Source organism: Euprymna scolopes, chromosome 19 (genome assembly GCF_053919585.1).
Source record: "Euprymna scolopes isolate OS-2025 chromosome 19, ASM5391958v1, whole genome shotgun sequence".
NCBI lineage: Eukaryota > Metazoa > Mollusca > Cephalopoda > Sepiida > Sepiolidae > Euprymna > Euprymna scolopes.
Genome location: NC_136500.1, coordinates 83,929,310 through 83,951,049, shown reverse-complemented (window position 1 = coordinate 83,951,049; position 21,740 = coordinate 83,929,310). Strand labels below are relative to the sequence as shown.

General features: G+C 35.7%; 1 protein-coding gene and 1 long non-coding RNA gene across 2 annotated transcripts in view; one reads left to right on the top strand and one right to left on the bottom strand.

The window, feature by feature from the left end:
- The window catches only part of LOC145239806 (uncharacterized), an 8,346-nt gene extending 6,327 nt beyond the window's left edge, over positions 1 to 2,019 (bottom strand). The window contains exon 1 of the long non-coding RNA XR_013862378.1: positions 1,887 to 2,019. This is a non-coding gene — a long non-coding RNA (uncharacterized LOC145239806). The remainder of the gene's footprint in view (positions 1 to 1,886) is intronic.
- LOC145239805 (uncharacterized) overlaps positions 1,510 to 21,740 on the top strand; it is a 26,647-nt gene continuing 6,416 nt past the window's right edge. Inside the window, exons 1-4 of the mRNA XM_080103330.1 lie at positions 1,510 to 2,070; positions 8,133 to 8,164; positions 14,344 to 14,402; positions 19,797 to 20,019. Coding sequence (XP_079959456.1) covers positions 1,716 to 2,070; positions 8,133 to 8,164; positions 14,344 to 14,402; positions 19,797 to 20,019 — 669 coding nt within the window. The 5' untranslated portion in view covers positions 1,510 to 1,715. The remainder of the gene's footprint in view (positions 2,071 to 8,132; positions 8,165 to 14,343; positions 14,403 to 19,796; positions 20,020 to 21,740) is intronic.

Sequence of the window (21,740 nt, the reverse complement as noted above, 5' to 3'; positions counted from 1 at the left end):
GTCTATGTCGGGCGATAAAGAAAGAGAGATTAAAGATGGCGCCTGTGGTTTTATAAGCTGTGGTCTTGCAAAATGCCGTCACACACATGCAAATGGGGAAGATAGGCTGTATAAAAGCAGCCCGAGTTGAGAAGTAGGATTGTGACCTTTGGCAATTGTTGGATTTTCTATGTGTTTGGGGGACCGCTGTCACGACTTCTCATGAGTTGATCAACAAAAGTTGTCTAGAATCCTTATTCCAATTTTGATCAAAATCCATTACATGATTTTGATTTTAGGAAATGTCTCAAACTTAAACCTTAAGATCTAAGGGTTTTAAAACGAAATTGAAATCTGGGGAAGCTTGCTTAATTGGTGCCTAATGACCATGGATAAAATTTAATGCTAATCTGAAATATTTCAATTTTCAAATGGAAGGTTGTGCCCATATTATGGCCCCTAAAAACTTTTTACAATCCATCTAAAGAAACTGACATTTGAAGAATATTTATTAATTGATGTCTAATACTTATTGTTAATATTTAAAAAAAAAAAAAAGAAAGTTAAATGCATCTGAATTTTCACAAAATGCTCCTATCTTCACTTTACATAAAACTAAATTAAACTAAACATGGATTACATTGTTCATTCTTATGCCCAGCAACTGTGTTCCAAGATTCATAATGATCGGTTAATTAGTTTAGGAATGAATCCTATGCATAAAAATATATGCACTTCTTAATACTTAACTCTTCTTACATTTTTCTTTAAGCTAGACCCCATAATTAGACATATTCTGAAACTATATTAACCAAGGCAATTCTACTTTGATCAAAGGAGGAAAATCAATATCGTGGGGTCAGCACTTGCGCCGGACATCCATAAAAATCAAATGAATTTTTTGTTTTGATTTTATTTATAACTTAAAAATTATAAAAAATTTTAAAAAATAAGAAAAAAAAATAGAAATGTTAATATGGGGGCTAGGGCTTGGAGTTAGGCATAGATTTTCCTCGATAATTCCCGATAAATGCTGGATGTGCCACAAGTGGAGTTAAAGACTATGAAAATGTGTTTCAATTAATATCAGTTTATTTAGCCCCCCCCCCTCAGTTTTCATCCACTTAATGCTGGGAAATAAATAAATAAATTTAAATAAATAAACAAATAAGTTATTTATACAGAATACGGACCGTGCTAATTTTTTTTATAGGATTTTCAAGTTAAATTTAATTTTTATCTTTTGTTTCTTAAATTGTTAGGTGAAAGTACAAAATTTTGAAAAAAAAAAAAAAAAAAAAAAAAACGCTCTTCCCTCTTCATGTTAAAAATGGGTTTCTAAATAATAACGCTATTATTTCAGCACAGTCCGTATGCTGCATCAGTACCAACAATATGGTTTTAAAAAAAATGTAATAACGGGATAAGAAAAGACAATGCTGGGTCTTTTTTCGAGTTAAAAATTAAATGAAATGTCTATATTTTCTTTTTTATATGTAATTTATGTTATCTAAGGGCGGTAACTCTAGTGGAATAACGATGCATTTGGAAAATTTCCTGTTTACTAAATTGACGGTAGAGAATATAGATGCTTCGTGTGAAGCAATACTTTCGGCGCAAAACCATCTGATTATTATTTGGAGCCGTTGCCAAAGGGGACTCTGTAGAAATTACGTGGTTTCAGTTTTTGTTTTCTTTTTTTTAATATCAAATTAAAAAAAAATAATAACAAAAGAATGGCAATGAACACAACAGAAAGGGGTCCAAAGAAAATAGTAGTCGAAACCATTGAGAAAGCCAATGCACGTCGCCAACGCGAACGCGAGAGGGCCGCTTGGCGAAGAATGAATGAGACCCCAGAACAGACCATGTTACGTCGCAAAAAGGAAAGGGAAAGGGCGGCCTACCGAAGGCGAAACGAGGATCCATTACAGACAATGCTACGCTTGAAACGAGATCGAGAGAGGGCGGCCCAAAGACGAAGGGAAGAACTTCCAGAACAAACTCAGTTGCGACTTAAAAGAGAAAGGGAAAAGACGGCATTACGTCGGCGAAGAAAAACCGAAATGTATATTACAGCAGCTGAAGAATGTAAGTAGTTAGATTAAAACTAAAATTATTTTTACATTCATTGTGATAACGTTTAAACGAATGGCGTGGATTATCCATCTGTTTTGTAAATGAACGTTGTTATCCTGTGTTTGTGTGTCCGACTGAAAGTCAGAAACTACGCGAGATACACTTCAAAACGGATTCAGCGTGGACACACCTGACCCAAGTCCAGAGTTCAGCCTAATTAAAAAAATAAAGAAAACTCTTTGTGACGTTTGTACCGGTCATGGAATGGAAATGTCATACTCCAAAAATCACGTAAATTGGTCAAGTATTTTTTTTTAACTATGAAAAGTTGATTTTATGAGTAAGCGATAACGTTGTATCTTGATCCGCCATGTTTAATAAAAGGAGACAGCTTAATTCGAACTACCGAGATCCAAATCAACCTTGTAATGGCTACGATTTACTATTAAAATTGCTAGAAATCGTAAAAAAAAGTCCATATAAAACAACTACTTGATCAGTATACGTAATTTTTTGGCATGTGATATTTTCGTTCCATAACGGCACGTACACCATAAATACATTTTCTTTTTTTTTTTTTTTTTTTTTTTTTTTTTTTTTCTAATTAGCCTGAACTCTGGACTTGCAAAAAACTTTAATATTTACACATTTGTGACCAATAGGTGAATATGAATGAATGAGGAGTTCAAAAGTATTCTATTCCTACTGTTTTCCAAAACAATACTGAAATTAGGTCAAACGGTTAGTCTGTCAACTTTTTCTGCCTTTCTTTTGAATTATATTGAACATGGGGAGGGGGTAAAAAGGAAGCTGTTACGCACACTTGTTTGTTGTTATAGATTTTTCTTATTTTGTTATTTGTGGTATAAACATTATTTCAAATAATATCAAATTGGAATTTCTCTGCTTTATCATTATTTTCATGGCAAGTGGCTCGTGTGATCTCCAATCTATGGTTTCCCACTTGCCAAACATTCACAAAAAAACATTCGACTACCATCAACAATTTCCTCCGCTCTCTATCTGTGCCTGAATCTAAACATAGATTTCATAAATAAAGCTTCTTTCCCAGAATTGGCCGCATGTGGCACACTGTTCCGTTCCGCTGACTTGCTTCCCGGCCGACTACAATATGGTAGCCTTCAAGTCCAATGTAAACAAGTTCTTGTTGAACCGTCCCCTTAAATAATCAAATTCTACTCAACTAGCACCATTACATTCATAACAACAAATAAAAGTTAATAAAACACTTCGAGCCTGCCCTGTGCCTATCAAACTAGCAGGACAACATGAAACGTCTTGATATTTTAAAATCATTTTTTTTTTTTTATCTTTTTTTAAAAAGTGATCGCGTTGTTTTTACTATCGTAATAATTCGAAAGTAACTTTGAAGCCTTTAAATTGACGTATAGAAAATAAGGTGCTATTTTTTTTAATCGTATTTCCAAGTTTAATTAAAGTTTTATTATGTTTTTTTATTCAATTGTAAGGTTGAAGTATACAATAGGCACAAAACACCCTCCCCTCCCCATGTTAAGAATGGCTTTTTAAATAACGTTATTATTTACGTCCGAATCACTCTCTGCACTAGTACGAAAAATAAATTCTAACTTTGATTAAAGTTTAACAGCAAAGGTCAACTTGTGTGTGTGTGTGTGTGTGTGTAGTACTGTAGTTGTGCTTTTAAATCGAATGGAAAACATGGGACGAGTTTTGTTTAGTTTATCTGTACAAAATATTTACAATAAAATCGCAGGTCCATTCTGACTTATTTTTTATTTATTTTTAGTACTGGTACAGCTTTTGAACCAAACAAAGCACATTTTGTTTTGCTTCTTTCGACTGTTGACGTAAACAGACGAGGATGCCGACAAGCGCTTATCGAATCGTAAGGGGGGAAAAAGCAGACGAGTTAAATTGTAAACTTATTAAATCGTAAGTTGCTGATTGTCAAGTAAGAACCAACAGAGAGAGAGAGAGAGAGAGAGAGAGAGAGAGAGAGAGAGAGAGAAAATTAAAGCAAAAAAAAAAAAAAGTTAACAAATAACTGTTACCAAAGGCAAGAAAAGTAGTTTAGGGTTAGGATTTTTAACAAAAATTATTCGCCTTTTTTTCTTCTTTTTTTATCTGGTTTAAAAGCTGAACTAGAATAAAAAATATTTAAATTTCTCGTGGAAAAAATATAAAAGTTGTTTCATTATTTGTTTTGTTTTTTTTTTTTTTGTTTTTTTTTCTCAAAAAAGTTATACAATTTATGTTTGTTTGTTTTTTTTTATCGGTTGGGACGCCACATCGTTTTGATTTTAGCGTCTGTTTGTTTTCATCCGGGGTTTTCCGACTGTTTAACATAAATCTACGTTGACAAAAGTTGGTTTCACTGTACCACCAGTACCGTTTTTTTTGTGTGTGTGTTTTTTTTTTACACAGTGATCACCACTTATCAAGGCCTGGAAGCCACTCAGGGATAAGGGTTATTGCAAGTACATTAGTGTGGAGATTTGATGAAGTGTTTACTTAAGGGGGCGGTTCATTAGGAATTTGTTAACGTTGGACTTGAACACATCCAAGTTGTAGTCAGGTGGGAAGCAGGCAGACGGAACAGAGTTCCACAGGCGTGCAGTTCTAAGAAAGAAGCTTTGTTCATGGAATCCGCGTTTTGATTTAGGCACAGATATAGAGTGGGGGAAATTTTTCACAGTGGATTCAGCTAGACGGGTGTTTTTCATGAAAGATTGGTGAGGGGGGACCCGAGATTGGAGTTCAGACGTTTATTTTATTATTATTTATTTTTCTTTTTAACTCTTTGAAATATTTCGATTTAAAGCGGCTTATTTCCAGGTCATAAAAATAAAATGAAGTTTGAAAAAATAAATAAATAAGAACAAAACACTTGTTCAATTTTTAGTAGAGAAATTCAATCCAGTATTATTGTAAAGTAATACCTTCCACTAAAATCACTTTCTCCTTAAAAAAAAAAAAAAAAAATTAGATTCAAACTGGAGAATTGTAATGGAGATATGAACACAGTGGCTAACAAGAAAGATCACAGTGAGTGTTCTAGTCCTCTCTGCACAACGACCTTGGTGAGAAAATGGGTGTTGGAATGACAACTATGAAGAAAGTGCTGAATAGGGATCTTTGCTACTCCTCATATAAGAGTGTAACATTTTCGATAACAAAATAAAATTCTTGTTTTTTATTATCTTCATCGTCGCCTTTTCATTTAGTTTCATGAGTGGCTATAGATCATCTTGCCTGTTTAACTAAGATGAATAAAACACTTATGATGGAAAGACACAAGGAGACGTTTGCTGAGAGTTTTTTTCAAGATTTTATTTAGAGAGAATGGACTTAGTAAAGAGAGAGACTAATGTTATCTTTCATATTATATGGATTCAGCGAACTACTGTTCTCATCTTGAGTGTCATTTTCACAACGTTTCAGTTGTAACCTCCAATCAGGTTTATCTTGTCGAACTCAAGAATGTTTCTGTCAAACTCGGCAATTTAGATGGAATTTGGAACGGACCCCTTTATTTACTTCAGGGGTGTAATATGCTCTTGTTTCATCAGCCATGACTGGATAAAGTGTGGCGACCGAAAAATGCAATTGCAAATTACTTAAGTTCTACATCAACAGAAGTAAAACAGCGATACTCAAAATGTGGAAATACTTAAAGAGAAAGGAAACTGCACTATGAGGGTCGTGGAGAAGGAAAGTTAATAGATCAGGAATCAGCATCAGAAGCTTCTGCTGGTGATGAGTCTGAAGGAACCCCTGAGAAAGGGCAAAGGGTGATAAATGCTAGGGGATCTATTCTACGCTAGATAAAACACTGCCTGCTGAAGATGAGCTGTTCAGACATTTCTCAAAGGTCGACACTGTGAAGGCAGCGTGCTCCAGGTTCAGGTTTTATCTAGCCATGGCGGAAGGATAGGACAGCTTTGTTGAGTGTACTGTAATCGACAAAAGATCCTCTAAGTAATGTGATTTGAATGTTGAGAATTCATCAATTATTGATCAAGATATGATGTTTTGTACTACAAAAACATACCATTTTTGTAAGTTTGTCATTCTTAAGTTTGAAATAGCATTTTTGTAGATCTGTCAGTTTTAAAGCGCCTATTCATGTTATCTATATAATGCCGTCAGTGAGATGCAGAGAGAGCTCCAACTTGTTACATTCACAACATAGTGTTACTAACTGCTATACATATTTTTGTTGAGTAAACCAAATCCTGGCTATAGCTTCTGGCTACCTGCATCTCAGCAAACGATACAAATCAGTAGAAAGTTCTGAATATAGCTCTAGCTTATCAGTCTTACAAACTCACTGACAATTCCACGAACATCACTTTCTTTGTCTACACCTTTAAACATTACTTTATTCTTAACTTTTTACTTTTGCTTATTCAATAAGTTATTAATTTTGACTTTGTCTATCGTCTACAATTCTTAAATTTGAGATAGCTTTTACATTGGTTGGGATAGACAGATTTTCAAAATGGATACGTTTTTTTGTTTGTTTGTTTTTTTTTTTTAATTTCAATTCACCTCAAATAAGGCATACTGCCACTGATATGTTAGATGCTACTGTGAATTAGGGGGATGATTTATTGAAGCATTCTAAGTGGGAAAGTTGTGAAGCAAGATACTTGTTTGCATTACTTTTAAATTTCTGTATCTTGGAGCAGTGGGGGGGGGGGGTTCAAAAAGCAAGCCTACCAGATCAGGCTGTCTGAAGATACTGGCTTCCTGGCCTAAAATGCACCAAATATTGATGTTATTGTTTTCATTTATTTTTCCCCGTTGCAAAACTCAATCATGTCCTGTAAAGGAAAAGCCAACAAAACAACCAAACCAAAAATCGTGAATAAATATTTGATGATATAAAGAACTTGAAACATAAAATCTTTATGTAAAATATGACCAGATTCAGAAAGTAAATGACCCAAAAAGTGTTGGTATGCCATAAAACAAAACAAGCAAATCAAACCAAAAGCAAGCGGTTTGAGGGAAAAAGCTATAAGAGTAGAAAGTCTTCTGGCATCTGGGGGCTTCTACAGTGAAGAGGTGTGATTTGGCTGCTAATTGAATTTGTCAAGGGTATTTACATTGAGAGGGCACAAGTTCGTCAGTGCACATTCTGTTGAAGTACTTGTAAAACAAGCCTAGGAACACAACACCGCAGTGATGAGAACGGAGCTGGAGTTTGGTTGATAGTGTTAAACCTGTTAGGTTAAAGATTCTTTTTTTTCTTTTTTTTTTTTTAATTTTTTTTAACTCTGTTGAAGAGGGAGAGACCAGTGGTTGGTGCACTATCCCAGATGCGGCAACAATACTCCATGTATGAGCAAATGGTGGCTTTGCAGAGATATAGAATACTGGTACATGCAAGATGTTTTCTAGCCCTGTAGAGGGAGCTCACCTTTTGTGCAGCAGACTTGGCAGTATCTTCTATTTATTTGTTCCAATCGATGTTGTCAGTGAATATTAGCTTGAGGAGTTTGAATGTTGGACTCTTGGGAAGAATGCCATCAACCATGGAAATCAGTGGTTGGAAAGTGGAAAGGTTTCTTATAATTGTTAAGGGAAAGGAGCTTTGTCTTAGTATCATTAAATGTAACCATCCATATTTGTTACCATTTCACTATAGACGAGAAGTCATTTCCTAAGGATTCAGCCATTGCGTTTTCGCTTATTCTTTTCTTGTCGGATGTGTTCATCTTCATAAAGACTAAAAATCGGTTATAGTCAAGATTGTCTGCTCTTTTTTACTTCCTGTTTCTGCTCTGCAGACAAGACGACGGTGACAAACAAGATATAGTCCCCTTTGATTGATGATTATCTTGAAAGAGTCCATTTTTCCCATGTTAAGAATGTCCGCTTTCTTGTCTGCTATATCACATCTATCCAGCCAAATGGTTAGCAAAAACCGGAGGTCAAAAAAAGCAGACACATTTGGCTATAACCCAAAAGTTTAATATTTTTTGGTATTATATTCCTGTTTATTAAAAATATAAGACTAGAATTTTTTGATACTAATATATATTTTTGAACTTTTTCTCTTTCAGTACAGATGGAATTTAATAAAGAAAAAAAAAAGGTAATTTTATTTATTTTTTGTAGTGACAGTGTGGGGCATAGCAATAAGTGACCATGATTGGAATGTGCCCACTGTAGGGAAGCAATGACACACAACCTGAAATAATATGATTATGCAAATTTAGGCACTGTTGGGAGTCATAAGTGTCAGAATAAAAGACTGTTGGAAGTCCAAGGTGTCAGAATAAAAGACTGTTGGGAGTCCAAGGTGTCAGAACAAAAAGACTGTTGGGAGTCCAAGGTGTCAGAATAAAAGACTGTTGGGAGTCCAAGGTGTCAGAATAAAAGACTGTTGGGAGTCCAAAGTGTCAAAATAAAAGACTGTTGGGAGTCCAATGTGTCAGAATAAAAGACTGCTGGGAGTCCAAGGTGTCAGAATAAAAGACTGCTGGGAGTCCAAGGTGTCAAAATAAAAGACTGTTGGGAGTCCAAGGTGTCAGAATAAAAGACTGTTGGGAGTCCAAGGTGTCAGAATAAAAGACTGTTGGGAGTCCAAGGTGTCAGAATAAAAGACTGTTGGGAGTCCAAGGTGTCAGAATAAAAGACTGTTGGGAGTCCAAGGCGTCAGAATAAAAGACTGTTGGGAGTCCAAGGCGTCAGAATAAAAGACTGTTGGGAGTCCAAGGCGTCAGAATAAAAGACTGTTGGGAGTCCAAGGCGTCAGAATAAAAGACTGTTGGGAGTCCAAGGCGTCAGAATAAAAGACTGTTGGGAGCCCAAGGCGTCAGAATAAAAGACTGTTGGGAGTCCAAGGCGTCAGAATAAAAGACTGTTGGGAGTCCAAGGCGTCAGAATAAAAGACTGTTGGGAGTCCAAGGCGTCAGAATAAAAGACTGTTGGGAGTCCAAAGTGTCAGAATAAAAGACGATTTCATTGTTGGTGAAAAAAGGAGAACTGCTTTTGCTGCTTAAGTGAAAAGCGTATGTTTTTGTCGTGGGGAAAAAAATCAAAATAATCCAACTCGAGTGTGTGTTTTCTTCTCAGTTCAGTATGATTTATGAATACCTGAAATAGGAATTAATTTCCTGAATACATATTTCAGTTATGTATTTCATAATCTTTCACGTTTTTAATCTCTTCTACTTAAACTACTGTTATTAATTTTTTACTCATTTAAAAATTGAAATGAAAAAAAAAATCTTTTTGGATTCTGTAATGGCTAAACATAATACATTTTGTACATTCACTCATTCAATAATTTAAATTATCTTAATAGTGATTACAAAAATAAAACTTTCTTTAAAATCTACACGCTTTTTTATTGCTAAAATACATCACAGAAATGGCCATGTTTTTTATTTTAATTTTTCTTTTGCTTCTTTTTTTTATTTTTTTTAAACAAGCTGTCGTTTGCTTTTGTTACCAAATTATTTTTTTTAAATAAGATTTTAAAATTTAAATTCAATTATTACAATATCATTTGGTCATTAAATTATTATTTGAACCAAATTGTTATAAAACTATAATTAATGTTGTCATAGTAGTGTTCTTTACATTGTTATAAACTTATTGAATGCAAATAGATTTCAAAACTTTCAATGTTTTAATATATGAGGATTTGCTAAGAATTTTAAAGCCAGGAGTAACTTTTACTTTGACCATTTAAATGCTTTCAAATTCCTTTTTAAATTTCGAAGGATCACAAAGTAATGCATTTTTTTTTAAATTTCAATTAAACACTAAAATGGCTAACTTTAATGAGGAAATCAAAATGCATTATGGTGTATTTAATTTTATAATTAAGTTATTATTTTAATATTTTTAAATTTTATTTCATTGCATTTTTTATTTTAATAAATACTTGATTAATTGTAAATAAAATTTTTAAATGTGGAAAATTATAAGAAGTCTATAGCAATTCAGAGAACTGGGTGTTAAAACGATGTGACAAATGGACAAATGGAAAAGGGTATTGTATAGCTTGTTTTTTTTTTGTTTTTATATCATCATATATCCATTTATGAAGATATAAAAAACAAGCTCTTTTGTCCATTTATCACATCATTTTAACACCCAGTTCCCTGCATTATTATACTCTTCCACATTTATTTACCAGCAATGCTTCAAGCAAACTATGTTTCCCTTTTAAAATCTTGTTAATTAATTGAACATGTTACATTATTGCAAGGAAAATATACAAACACAGTGCCAAGAGAAGTTGTCTAGTAGGTTTTGTGTAAACTAGGGGTAAATAAGTGGTTGGTGAAGATTGTTCAAGCAATTTATAGAAATGCTCAGAGTCGGGTTAGAACTAACAGCACATTAAGTGACAACTTTAATGCTAAAGTAATACATCAGGTTTCTGTACTAATTTATTGCTTTTCATTCGTGTCTAAGAAACATTGTCCAGGAGGTTTTGCGTGAGTTATCCAAAAGAGATGCCATATGTTGTATGATTTAGTACTTGTCTGTGAAACAATGGAAGTTAAAGAATAGGAATGCTAGAGAAAGCAAATGCAAAAACAAAATCGATTTAGGAATCTTAAGTAGGATGACCTTTGAAGTGAATGTGATATTATGGTGATTGAGGATTCTAGCAAGGAAAACGATGACAACTATTAGGTAGAGTGACAAGGATGACCCTAGACCCCTCCCTCCGCACATTTTTTAATGACTTTGTGCCTAATTTGTTTTCATGATTTTTTATCTTATACAATAGTGTCCGAAACTAAGGGACAAATTTTAAAACCTAACTATGAAAAGCTGAAATTTTGACAACTGGTGGTTATTATCATCCATAATATCATACTAAAATTTGAATCATTTGCAAAGGATAGAAAAAGAATTATAACAATTATTTATTTTCAAAATAGGAACGTTTAAAAGTAAGGGACAAAATTGAGAAAAACAATGTAAACAGCCAAAAAACAATAAAAATACATGTACAATCAATATTTAGTAAATGAGCCCTTGCTCTCAATGACAGCTGCACATCTTCGGCTACAAGAATGAATCAGTTCTTGATAATCCTCGATACTAATTTTAGACCATTCTTCTTGAAGCTTCACCCACAATCCTCCATGTTAGTGGGATTTCTTTCCATAACTTTCACTCCTAAGGTGTTCCAAAGATCTTCTATTGGATTTAAGTCAGGACTTTGCGGTGGCCAATCCATAATTTCAAAATCTTGCTTGCTAAGGTAACTCATTACCACCTTTGCCTTGTGACATGGGGCATTATCTTGCATGAAGATAGTCCTATCAAAACTTGAATTCTGTATGATTGGCACAACATGATCTTGAACAATGTTTTTATAGATCTGCGCATTTACACGAGTTTGTAACTGGACAAGAGGCGTTGTACCTTGGCTAGAAAACATTCCAAATACAATGACGTTTCCGTCCCCAAACTTGACAGTTTTCTTAGTACACTTTGTACTTAATCTTTCACCAATACATCTCTTTACATTGTTTTTTCCCATCATTTCCAAATAAATTGAATTTGCTTTCATCATTGCAAAATACTTTTGCCTAATTTTCATATGTCCAAATTACATACCTGTTTGCAAACTCTAATCTCTTCTTACTCTTCGAACTAACAAGTGGTTTCTTCCCTGGGGTTCGATTAAACAGCCCTATTTCTTTCAGTCGTCTAGAAACAGTCTGTCTTCACACATTAACACATGAGGTACTATTCATAACCCTTTTAATTTTTGTGCAAGACTTAAAACGGTCCTTTAATGACATATTTTGCATTCTTCGATCTTCTCTTGCCGAAGTTTTGCAAGGTCTGCCAGTTTTGCAGGGTCTTTTAAAAGCACTATTTTGCCAGTATCATTGTAGGATTTAACAACCCTACCTACAACACTCTTGAAACGTTTCACTTTCTCTGAAATCTCTCTAATTTATTTTTTATTTATTTTACTTTTGTTAGTTTGAAGAGATCAAGGGGTTCCCTCCTGGGGCTAACACTAGGTCTTCCAAGGATTGCTTTGCTTCTAAGTATTTCTGAAGGTTCTTTTTTATTAGGTCAGTTGCTCCCGTCACAACCGGTTCCTTGTGTAGCTTCAGGAGGTTTTGCAGATAGCGGTTTCAATTCACTCTGGCTCACAAAATAGGCCCAAGCAGACCCATCAGCATTCCTGAGTAGAGGCACCTCATGTAAGATTAAGAAGAGATTAGAGTTTGCAAACAAAGTAATCAAGTTTTTGGTGTTTCACCATGTGCCAGCTGATGCAATGTTTAAAAATGACTAAGTAAGACTTATTCTTTAGAGGAAATAAAAAAATTTGAATATAGCATACTGTTTACATTGTTTTTCTCAATTTTGTCCCTTATTTTTGGACGTCCTTATTTTGAAAATAAATAAATAATTGTTATAATTCTTTTTCTATCCTTTGCAAATGATTCAAATTTTAGTATGTTATTATGGATGATAATGACTACCAGTTGTCAAAATTTCAGCTTTTCACAGTTAGGCTTTAATTTTTTGTCCCTTAGTTTTGGACGCTACTGTAGATCTTTTTGGAAATAAATAAATTTTTCAAAGTAATACTCAGTGGTTGTAATGTTGGAAAGCTCCTAAAAAGAGGGAAGTTCCACAGCTCGGTTTGTGGATGGAGGGTCAGGTGCAATTCAAGTTTTGTTTTGCAGTGCTTGTATTGGGTACACAAGAAGTGCAGTAAAATTACAGGTGGACTGAGAGAGGACAGCCAGTTTGTGTGCAAGAAGTTTACAACAATGGAGGTGAATGAAAATTGATGTGGACAAAGTATATGGCAAAGTTATTGAGGTTTTGTGGATTCCTCCAATGTTATCCAACACGTTTCGACCAACTCATCCTCTGGCCTTTTTCAGGTGATTAACCACGATGGGATAGGGATACTGAGTCTTGTAACTTATCCCCAGTAATTACTGCCGTCCATAGTTGTTGTCTCACCACGTTTTGGCCAATTAATCCTCTGGCCTGCTTGGATAGGATTGAAACCGCTATCTTCAGACAATGCCTACCTGAAACCATAGAAACTCTACGCCTCTATCCATTATGCCATGGGCCCAAAAGATGAGGATAACAGTCCATAAAAAAATAAATGCCCTAAATATGGAGCCTGATCTTAAAGGATTAAAAAAATAATAATAATAATTTCATTGAGGTTGTCGAAGTTTTGATACCATTGGAGTACAAGGTGGAGCAGGTGCTAATGTGATTGTAAGAGTTAGGAGTAGAGGGAATAAGTTCAGAGATTTTTACCTTTATTACTCAACAGAGAATTACCATCGTTAGTCAGGTCTATCATATCAGGTCTTATGCCAGTATGGAAAACTGAGATTAAACCAATTATCTATATAATAATTGATAACGTAAACTGATTTGCAACTGTTATCGAAAGAGGTGGAAAGTACTGGAAATCTGGGGAAATTTTTTGTCACTCAGCTTCCAGGGAACACTACTAGTTATTGTCAGCCATTTATAATGATGTGTGAAAACTTTTGCTGAGTAAAAAAATACTAACGATAAAAAGACTTATTTTTAGTCATGCAAGGAAAATATTTTGTCTTATTTTTGGGTTATAAGCTGGATATTGGGCAGACGCACAAGCTGCCAACATTTACCCACTTTACTCCAGCCGAGACCTCTTTTCAGGATCCTCATCGTCCCTTTAAGTGCAATTGTCTGGATCTCTTTTGCACTTGGTTCACCAGAAATACTGGTTAGATAGGCTTTCAGGTTCTTCTTCATAAGCCCTGTAGCACCTATAATCACTAGGTTGATTGATATCTCCTTAAGATTCCAGTTTCTTTTCATATCATACATGAGACCTTAATATTTGGTCTGTTTCTCCCTTTCAGCTCTGTTCAGACCTCCATCATTAGGGACGCTCACTTCAATCAAGGTTGTCACTTTCTCTGTCTTAATGAATTTTCAAATAAAATCAAAGTAGAATGAATATTGCTCATTGTTACTAGTATGAAGTAGAGTGTAGAGGTTTTGATATTCCCGGTACCAACTCCTTGATTATATACCCCAAAGTATAAATTCTAGTTGTTATTATTATTATGGTGATGTGAGGCAAAGTTGTCTTCTGATTTTATCATTATAGAAATTATATTTTAGGTCTTCTATTCATTATCTGTGTTGGACGTGCTACTAGATAAGAACTGAAAACCCTATTTTAAAAGAAGAAAAAAGAATCACATTAAAATATTTTATTTCACCTTATGTTTAAAATGTCTTTCATAGATAATGGCACCATTTATACAAAGTGAATTATACGAAGAAAAATGGACTCCTGTTATTGAGTAAGTAGACATATTTTCTGTTTTTGTTTATCTTTCTTCAAAATTCTTTTTTATTTAACTTTATTTTTATAAGATTACAACCCATAAAATGTGATCATTGAATTAATTTTTTTTTTAATGATTTATTTTAGTGTCAGCTATTGAATATTGATTGATCTGTTAACTCTATAAGCTAAAATGGAGTATATTTTAAAGACTATATGTATGTTAATTTTTCATAGTTTGGATCATTCTACCACTTTAGAAAGTATCTTGCTTCTGATGGAATTCTCTACACACACACACACACACACACATATATATATATATATATATATATATATATATAATCAGGGACGTGCTTATATATATGCAAGTTGGGATGTCCTTTCTCAGAACCAGATGCCTGCAAGTCAGGGGCATCCCTCATCAGACACATGCAGGTGGGGGATGTTCCTCGCCAGATGTATGTAGGTGGAGAACGTCCATAAGCAGCCACATGCAGGTTGGGGAATGTCCCTCGCCAGAGGCGTGCAGGTCAGGGATGCCCCTCACCAGAGGCGTGCAGGTCTGGGACACCCCTCGCCAGAGACGTGCAAGTTGGGGAAGTCCTAAGATAAAATACTGCTGTCATATCTGGAGAAATGCTGTTCAAAGTTCTCTTTCTTACCTTGAGGGAGTAAAAAATCGACTTTGCAATCTAGTTGAGGATATATTCTATTCTATACAACCCCTTTTTCACAAAAGTCTTGATGGAGTTATCCTGAACATGCTCTGTTCTTGAGAAATCAAAAAGGAAACTAAGGAAACCAGTTTGTTTTTTGGCAGGCAAATCTTTAAATACAGGCCTTCTTGAATGTTCCAGCCTGTTCACTGTATTCTTACATGAGGTAGCGTAACATAGTTTCTTTTATTTTATGTACGTGTGTGGTCACATCTCGACGTCATGTACCTACGCATTCTTCATACGTGTAGGCATTGAAGCAGTGATCGCTATGAAATGTTCCTGCCGGGCATTGTGGTTGCTAAAAGTCCAACAGTTGGGCCATTTTTGAGTAGGAGATGACCTTGTATTTGTTGGACCGAGGTATGGTTCTATTCCATCCTAACTGATCCACCCTCCCAGACTTTACCTTCTCTTTTTGAGAGAGAATTAGTTTATTGCTAATTACATGAGATGCCTCTACTCAGGAATGCTGATGGGTCTGCTTGGGCCTATTTTGTGAGCCAGAGTGCATCTTCTCTTGTGGACTGGCTTTCTAATTCCCATCTGATTTTGTTTCATATCTTTCCATGGTGGTAGGGAGGAAAATCCTTACTAATTGATTAAAAACATCATTGTTCTGTCACTAACTTTGGGTATAGACCATGAACAAAAATTCTCCAAGAATCCCAGCCCTCAGCATGCTTTTCCAACCATCCCCATGTATGGCCAATTCTTTTCACACCTGTATCCAGTCAAAATTGACAGATGTTTCCCTGGTCTTTCTCTTTCTTTTCCTTGTGGATTACAAAAGAGATTCATATACAGCATAATCACATTGGCACACCAGTTCCCATGAGATCACCGAAGTTAAGCAATGTCAAGCCTGGTCAGTACTAAAATGGGTAACTATTTGGGAATTCCAAGTGACGTATGTGCTCTCCGCTTATCTTGACATTATTTCCAGTCATCTTGGACATCTCCTTGCCACTGGACTCAAGCAGTGCCGATATAGGAGAGGTGTGGTTGGAGATTGCACAATCAACTGGGTTCGTGGAGCTTCTGGTCAAATCCCAACGCTAGATGGCCTATAGGGAGGTTCTGTTGCACTCTAAGGGAGAAGTTTGGTGGTTGGTCCGAGCAATGTAGAGTTGTTGATAGTGACATATCCTGGCCAAGAAAAGAGAAAGAGTTTAATTGGCACTCCCTTTTATCAACTTTTGTTGTGCACTCGGCTCATCTGAGAGATGGCTTCTGATTGGGTAAGCCAGAAAGAAAGTTAAATACTTGCACCAATCAGTTCTAAGCTTAACACAAATTCAAAATCACATATCATAAGTTGTTGCTGCTGCTGTATCTAGCACGGATGCTACAAGCCAGATTGCAGTCATGCTACATACAGGTTGGTGCCACACCTATCTGCAGTAATCAGAGTTCTAGATGGTATAGTTCTGATATGTTGCCATTGCCTTTATCATAACGAGAAAGAATGGGATGGGGGGGGGTAGACTAAAGTAGCATTAGTGGCTGGTCTATCATAAGTTTCACCTTGATCATGATATGTTTATGTCCCTATTGCTTTTTGCTGTTTACTTGTTTTTTTTAATGCTATGGAGGCATACTTATTATGTGGTTCTTTTATACAACAGGAGTGTATAAGCAAGTGAATATTTTACTTTGAGGTTAGGCTCTCAGATGAGCATAATGCCTTTAAACTTTAATTCAGGCACAAAATTACTTTCAGATTTCTTAGTGTCTATTAGTACTAGTGATGGAATGATTCCAATATTTTTCTAAATTCATAAAAAATGATTGATTCTGTTCTATATATTCCCAATTCCAATACAATCACAGATTCCAATCCTATAATTGCCTAAAAAAAAGGTAGAATTTCGGGGGGGGGGGTCTCATCTACTTTAAAATCTAGACATAATTTTCTTTTTAATGTGACAAACCTCCCAATCTTTTCCCTGTATGTATTGCATCCTAGATTTTGATAAACACATTGTAAGATTTTCATCTATATTTTTTTCACTTGAGCCAGCAATAGAAAATTAAATCTTAAGCTCTTAAATCAAAAGAATCATTTTTTTGAATCAGAAACGAAATTCGATTTTTCTTTCTTTCCCCCCCCCTCTCCCCCAATACTTCAAAAAGTTTTGAATTTTTTTTTTTCAATTCCCAATTCCAATGAATTGTCATAACACTAATTGATATATTTTTTACAAATGTTTAATTTAATTTTCTATCATAATCCTAATAATGATCATAATGAATTTTTAAGACAGTAAAACAAAGAAGTAATTTTTGACTTCAATGGTTTATTTGTGTTTCAAAACTGATTTTTATTAGCAAGCCACCTATTATCAAGGCCAAAAGGCATTTGAGGATAAGATTTAAAGAGATCATCAGTTGGACGATGATCGTCTTCATGAGAAGACCAAAAATAGTAGCCAAGATGGTCAGAAGGTTACTTAAGAGCAATTGATTATCCAAAAGACAGCTCAACGTGTATTTGTTTATATTAGACTTGAAGACGATGATGCTGTAGTCAGTTGGGAAGCAGACTCATACCTTGTTCTACAGATGGGATGTTTAAAAAAAAAAACTTTATTTATTGAAGTTTTGTATAGTTTTTTTTGGTAAAGAGAGACAACAAAGCTTCTATCTTTTCACCATAAATGCTCTGATCTCCACGTGGCCTTAATTGATATGAATGATTTTCATTTCAAATAAACTCCCTGCTATGACAGGTTTCTGGGTCTGATCTTCACACCTGACCTGAAATAGAAAACTTACATCAAATTTTGTTGTCAAGGTCACTGGAAAAATGATTGCATCATTCTACTGCTCCAGAATGTATCTCACTCCCAATGTAATCCAAATACATCCTAAAATGAAGTCTTGTTACCACATCTGGGCAAGAGCTGCTCAGAGCACCCTATCCTGCCTTAACAAAGTTCAAAACTGACTTCAAAATCTAGTAGACTAGCTTGGGTGCCCAGCATTGCCCGGGTGTTTGGGGGGGGGGCAAAAAAAAGTGATAGTAGGAAGCAGGCTCGAACCCATACCGCAAAGGAGGAAAAGAATGTTTACAAAAAAAAGGTGACATCTGTGCTGTTGCGCCCATCGCCAAACTGGAAGTTTTGAAGGTTTAAATTAAGGCTAGTCAATCGAAAAGAGGGGACGACTTTCGAAAATATCGGCTAAAAAAGTGACCCCTCCCTGTAGAAAAGTGCCCAGTTGAGGGTGAAGGAATTAATGTTTTTAGCCAATTTTTCGATATTTGTCATCCGAAGGGACGAGCTTCAAAACAATACTGATCTTGTGAAAATCCATTGCCTCTGTCGAAAGTTTTAGGTAGACATGATGATTGCAACGTCTTGTCAGACGAGTGCCACTCCCTCAGACACTTAAAATCCATGAGCCCAAAAATGACTTTTTTTTAGTCCTACCGGCGAATCCACACGCTCAAGCAGGCATGACACTGAAGATGGTCATTGAGATCAATTATTACATGCTTCCAGCATTTCAAGCCTCCATGCATGACAACTTTTCCATCGCCACAGGACCACTTTTATAGACAAATGCCTGAGGGAGTATCTATATACAGATGATGTTACAGTCTTAGCTTTGTACAACAGTTAAGTCTCTCTCTCGGTTCAAAATGTTGAGATCCAGCAACAAGCAAGAGCAAGATAGCCAGCAACAAGTTAAACTGCAGACCAACTTAATGTGGGTACTAGTTTCCCGCTTTATGGTTTTTTAAATCAGAGATTTTCTTCTCCTAGAAAGATTGCCTTCACCACAGCTTACAGGAGTCCTCTCCACCCCAACACACACATACATACACACAAACACACACGGTACTAGTTGGCCGTTGACCCCAAAAAAGGGTTCATTCGCCCTTCGGAAGGTCTTGTTTTTAATCCTTCAGGGAGACTAGCCACCCTCCTCACCAAACAAGTCTGATGGGGGTACCAGTTTAGTCGCCGGTGACCCGACCATGAGGCAGGTAGTACTGAGTTACATGCTACCAGTAGCATATGACATGACCTGACACACAAGTAGACATACATACATGCATACATATATTTATGCAGACAGGTGAGATAGATTTATATTATAGATGATGCCCTTTTCTCTTCCCTACAACCTTTTCCCCACAGAAGTGACATTGCGAGCCTGTCTCTCTATCTTTATATTCATGACAAATGCTCATTTCTATGCTTTGCAAAGTTTCACACTTGCAACAACCACTATCAATAATTTACCCCACTCTCTATCTGTGCCTAAATCTAAATGCAAATTTTATGAACGAAACTTCTTTCTTAGAACTGCCCATCTGTGGAACTCTTTTCTGCTAAGCTGCTTTCCAGCTGACTACAATATGGTTGTCTTCAAGTCCAGTGTAAACAAGTTCTTGTTGAGCTGTCTCCTTAAATAATCAAATTCTATCCAATTTCCACTACTAATGATCACTGCGCTGCTGTCTCAGTGACCACCATATACGCATTAACCCTTATCCTTGAATGGCTTTTGGGCCTTGATAAAAGAAGGGAAAGTTCTTTGCTGTGATTGAAATCTAAAGGAAAAAAACTTTAATTTTCTCATGCACTTTTGTCATATAAAAGAACAGTAATTATCTTGCTCACCCCTGTCATATCAAAGATCCTGTCATTTCATCACTTTTGTGTTCTTTTTTTTTTCAGTCAGATTTCTGCTGCATCTGTGTCTGATTCATTTTGTTCATCATCCAGCAGAAACTTGTCATCAAATTTGTCTGCAATCAGTGATAATTTCCTTTCTGTGAAACCCAAATTTTTATCTGTTTTATCCGAGTACAGTTGTATGCTTATGTCGAATCTGGCCTTTTTCTGGAAAAACGGTCAGTACTGTGATGCAGCCATTGAAGCAACAAATTCCAAAGTATTGGTAAGTTTAGGTTTTTTACTTGTTTTTCATTTCATCTTAACTAGCAGGACCTGTGAAAATTCCACAGGGAACTCTTTCATATGTAATTTGTTGATGTTGGCATTTTGTTGATGTTCAGTGTAAATGGAGACACTCTGGTATTATTGTAGCTTTTTTGTTAAAACTGCAAATGTATTTCACTATTTTTTTTTACTACATTTTCACCCCATACAAGGCACATTGCCACTTTGGTGTAGGGGGCTACTAACAGGGGCGACAACTACTGGGGTACTATGTAGGGATTTGGGCAGCAAGATATTGGTTCACGTTGCGCTTGAACTTCTGCACGTCAGTACAGTTGGGGAAGCAGGGACCTGGAATGGAATTCCAAAGTCTAGCGGTTCTGGGGAAGAAACTACTGGAGTAGAAAGATCGTTTACATCTAGGGATCTCTACAGTGTGGGGGTGGGATTTTGCAGCCTGTCAGGTCTGTCTAGGGTGTTCACGTTGTGGGGGCACTAGTGCTTGCAGTTCGTCAGAGCATTCACCATTATAATACTTGTAGAACAGGCAGAGGGATGCAACGTTTCGTCGATGGGATAGAGGCTGAAGCTTAGATGCCAGTTCAGGGCCTATCAGATTTGCAACTCTCTTTTGAACCTTGTCAAGGAGCGAGAGACTAGCAGCCGATGCACCAGCCCAAATATGACAGCAACACTCCATACTGGTGAATGGTTGCCTTATAGAGGCACAGGATACTTTCGGAATGCATCAGGATACATCAGGAATTCAAATTGGTTCTACATGGTTGAACTTCTACCCCTTCACCTCTGAGGGGACCCTCCTCTGACCATGTCAGCTCATTCCAACCGACTCTGCTGATTGTTCGAACTTGACTGCCCGACTGTCGACTCTTGATCTGACTAAAAACTAGCTCCTATATTGAGAAATTCCCTTTCTGCTATGACGTCAGATGTGTAGTTCCAAAACGTGACCACCTCACGTGGCTAAGCACACGTTTGTCCAAAACATACTTCTGCAAACAAAGAATTCTCAACTAACCTATTTTTTTACAAAATTTTTTTAATTTGTATTGTTCATTCTTTTTAGCTGACCTTTTAATTCAGTTTTCATAAAAGAATGAGCAATTCTTTTTACAATACAAACAATATCTAATTATTTTATATGCAATTTAACAATAACTAAATTCTAACATTCTAATTCAGTACATTCTATTTCTTAACCTTGCTTACAAGGTTCGAGTCTCGGCTTATCCTAATCTCATTTTCCATTTATCTAATGTTCTTCTTATTTACAGAAAAAGGGGACAGCCCTTTTTCCTGTACATACAGTCATTGACCAAATAGATGAACTTTGACCCTTCGAGTCATCTATGGTCTCTGTTTTAATTGATATCATCTCTGTGATGATATGAATTTGTCATGTCTTTAAGTGAATGACATCGTTCCTTTGTAATGTCATCCCTTTGCGACTTCATTTGTGGTGTTTGTGTGTGTATGCAGCCTTTGAGATTTTTTAAAAAAATCACTCGACCGCCAGTCGAGTGTGAGGGAAAATTTACTCGCCCCGAAATATTTTTACTTGTCCGATATTATGTCTTTGTTTCAGTCAATAATAGTAAATAATTTTACAACAATTCAAGAAATTACCGTGTGCATAATCTAACAAGAAAATATTTGTTTAACTCTTGTAAATCAACTATTTTATTACTACAAACATAT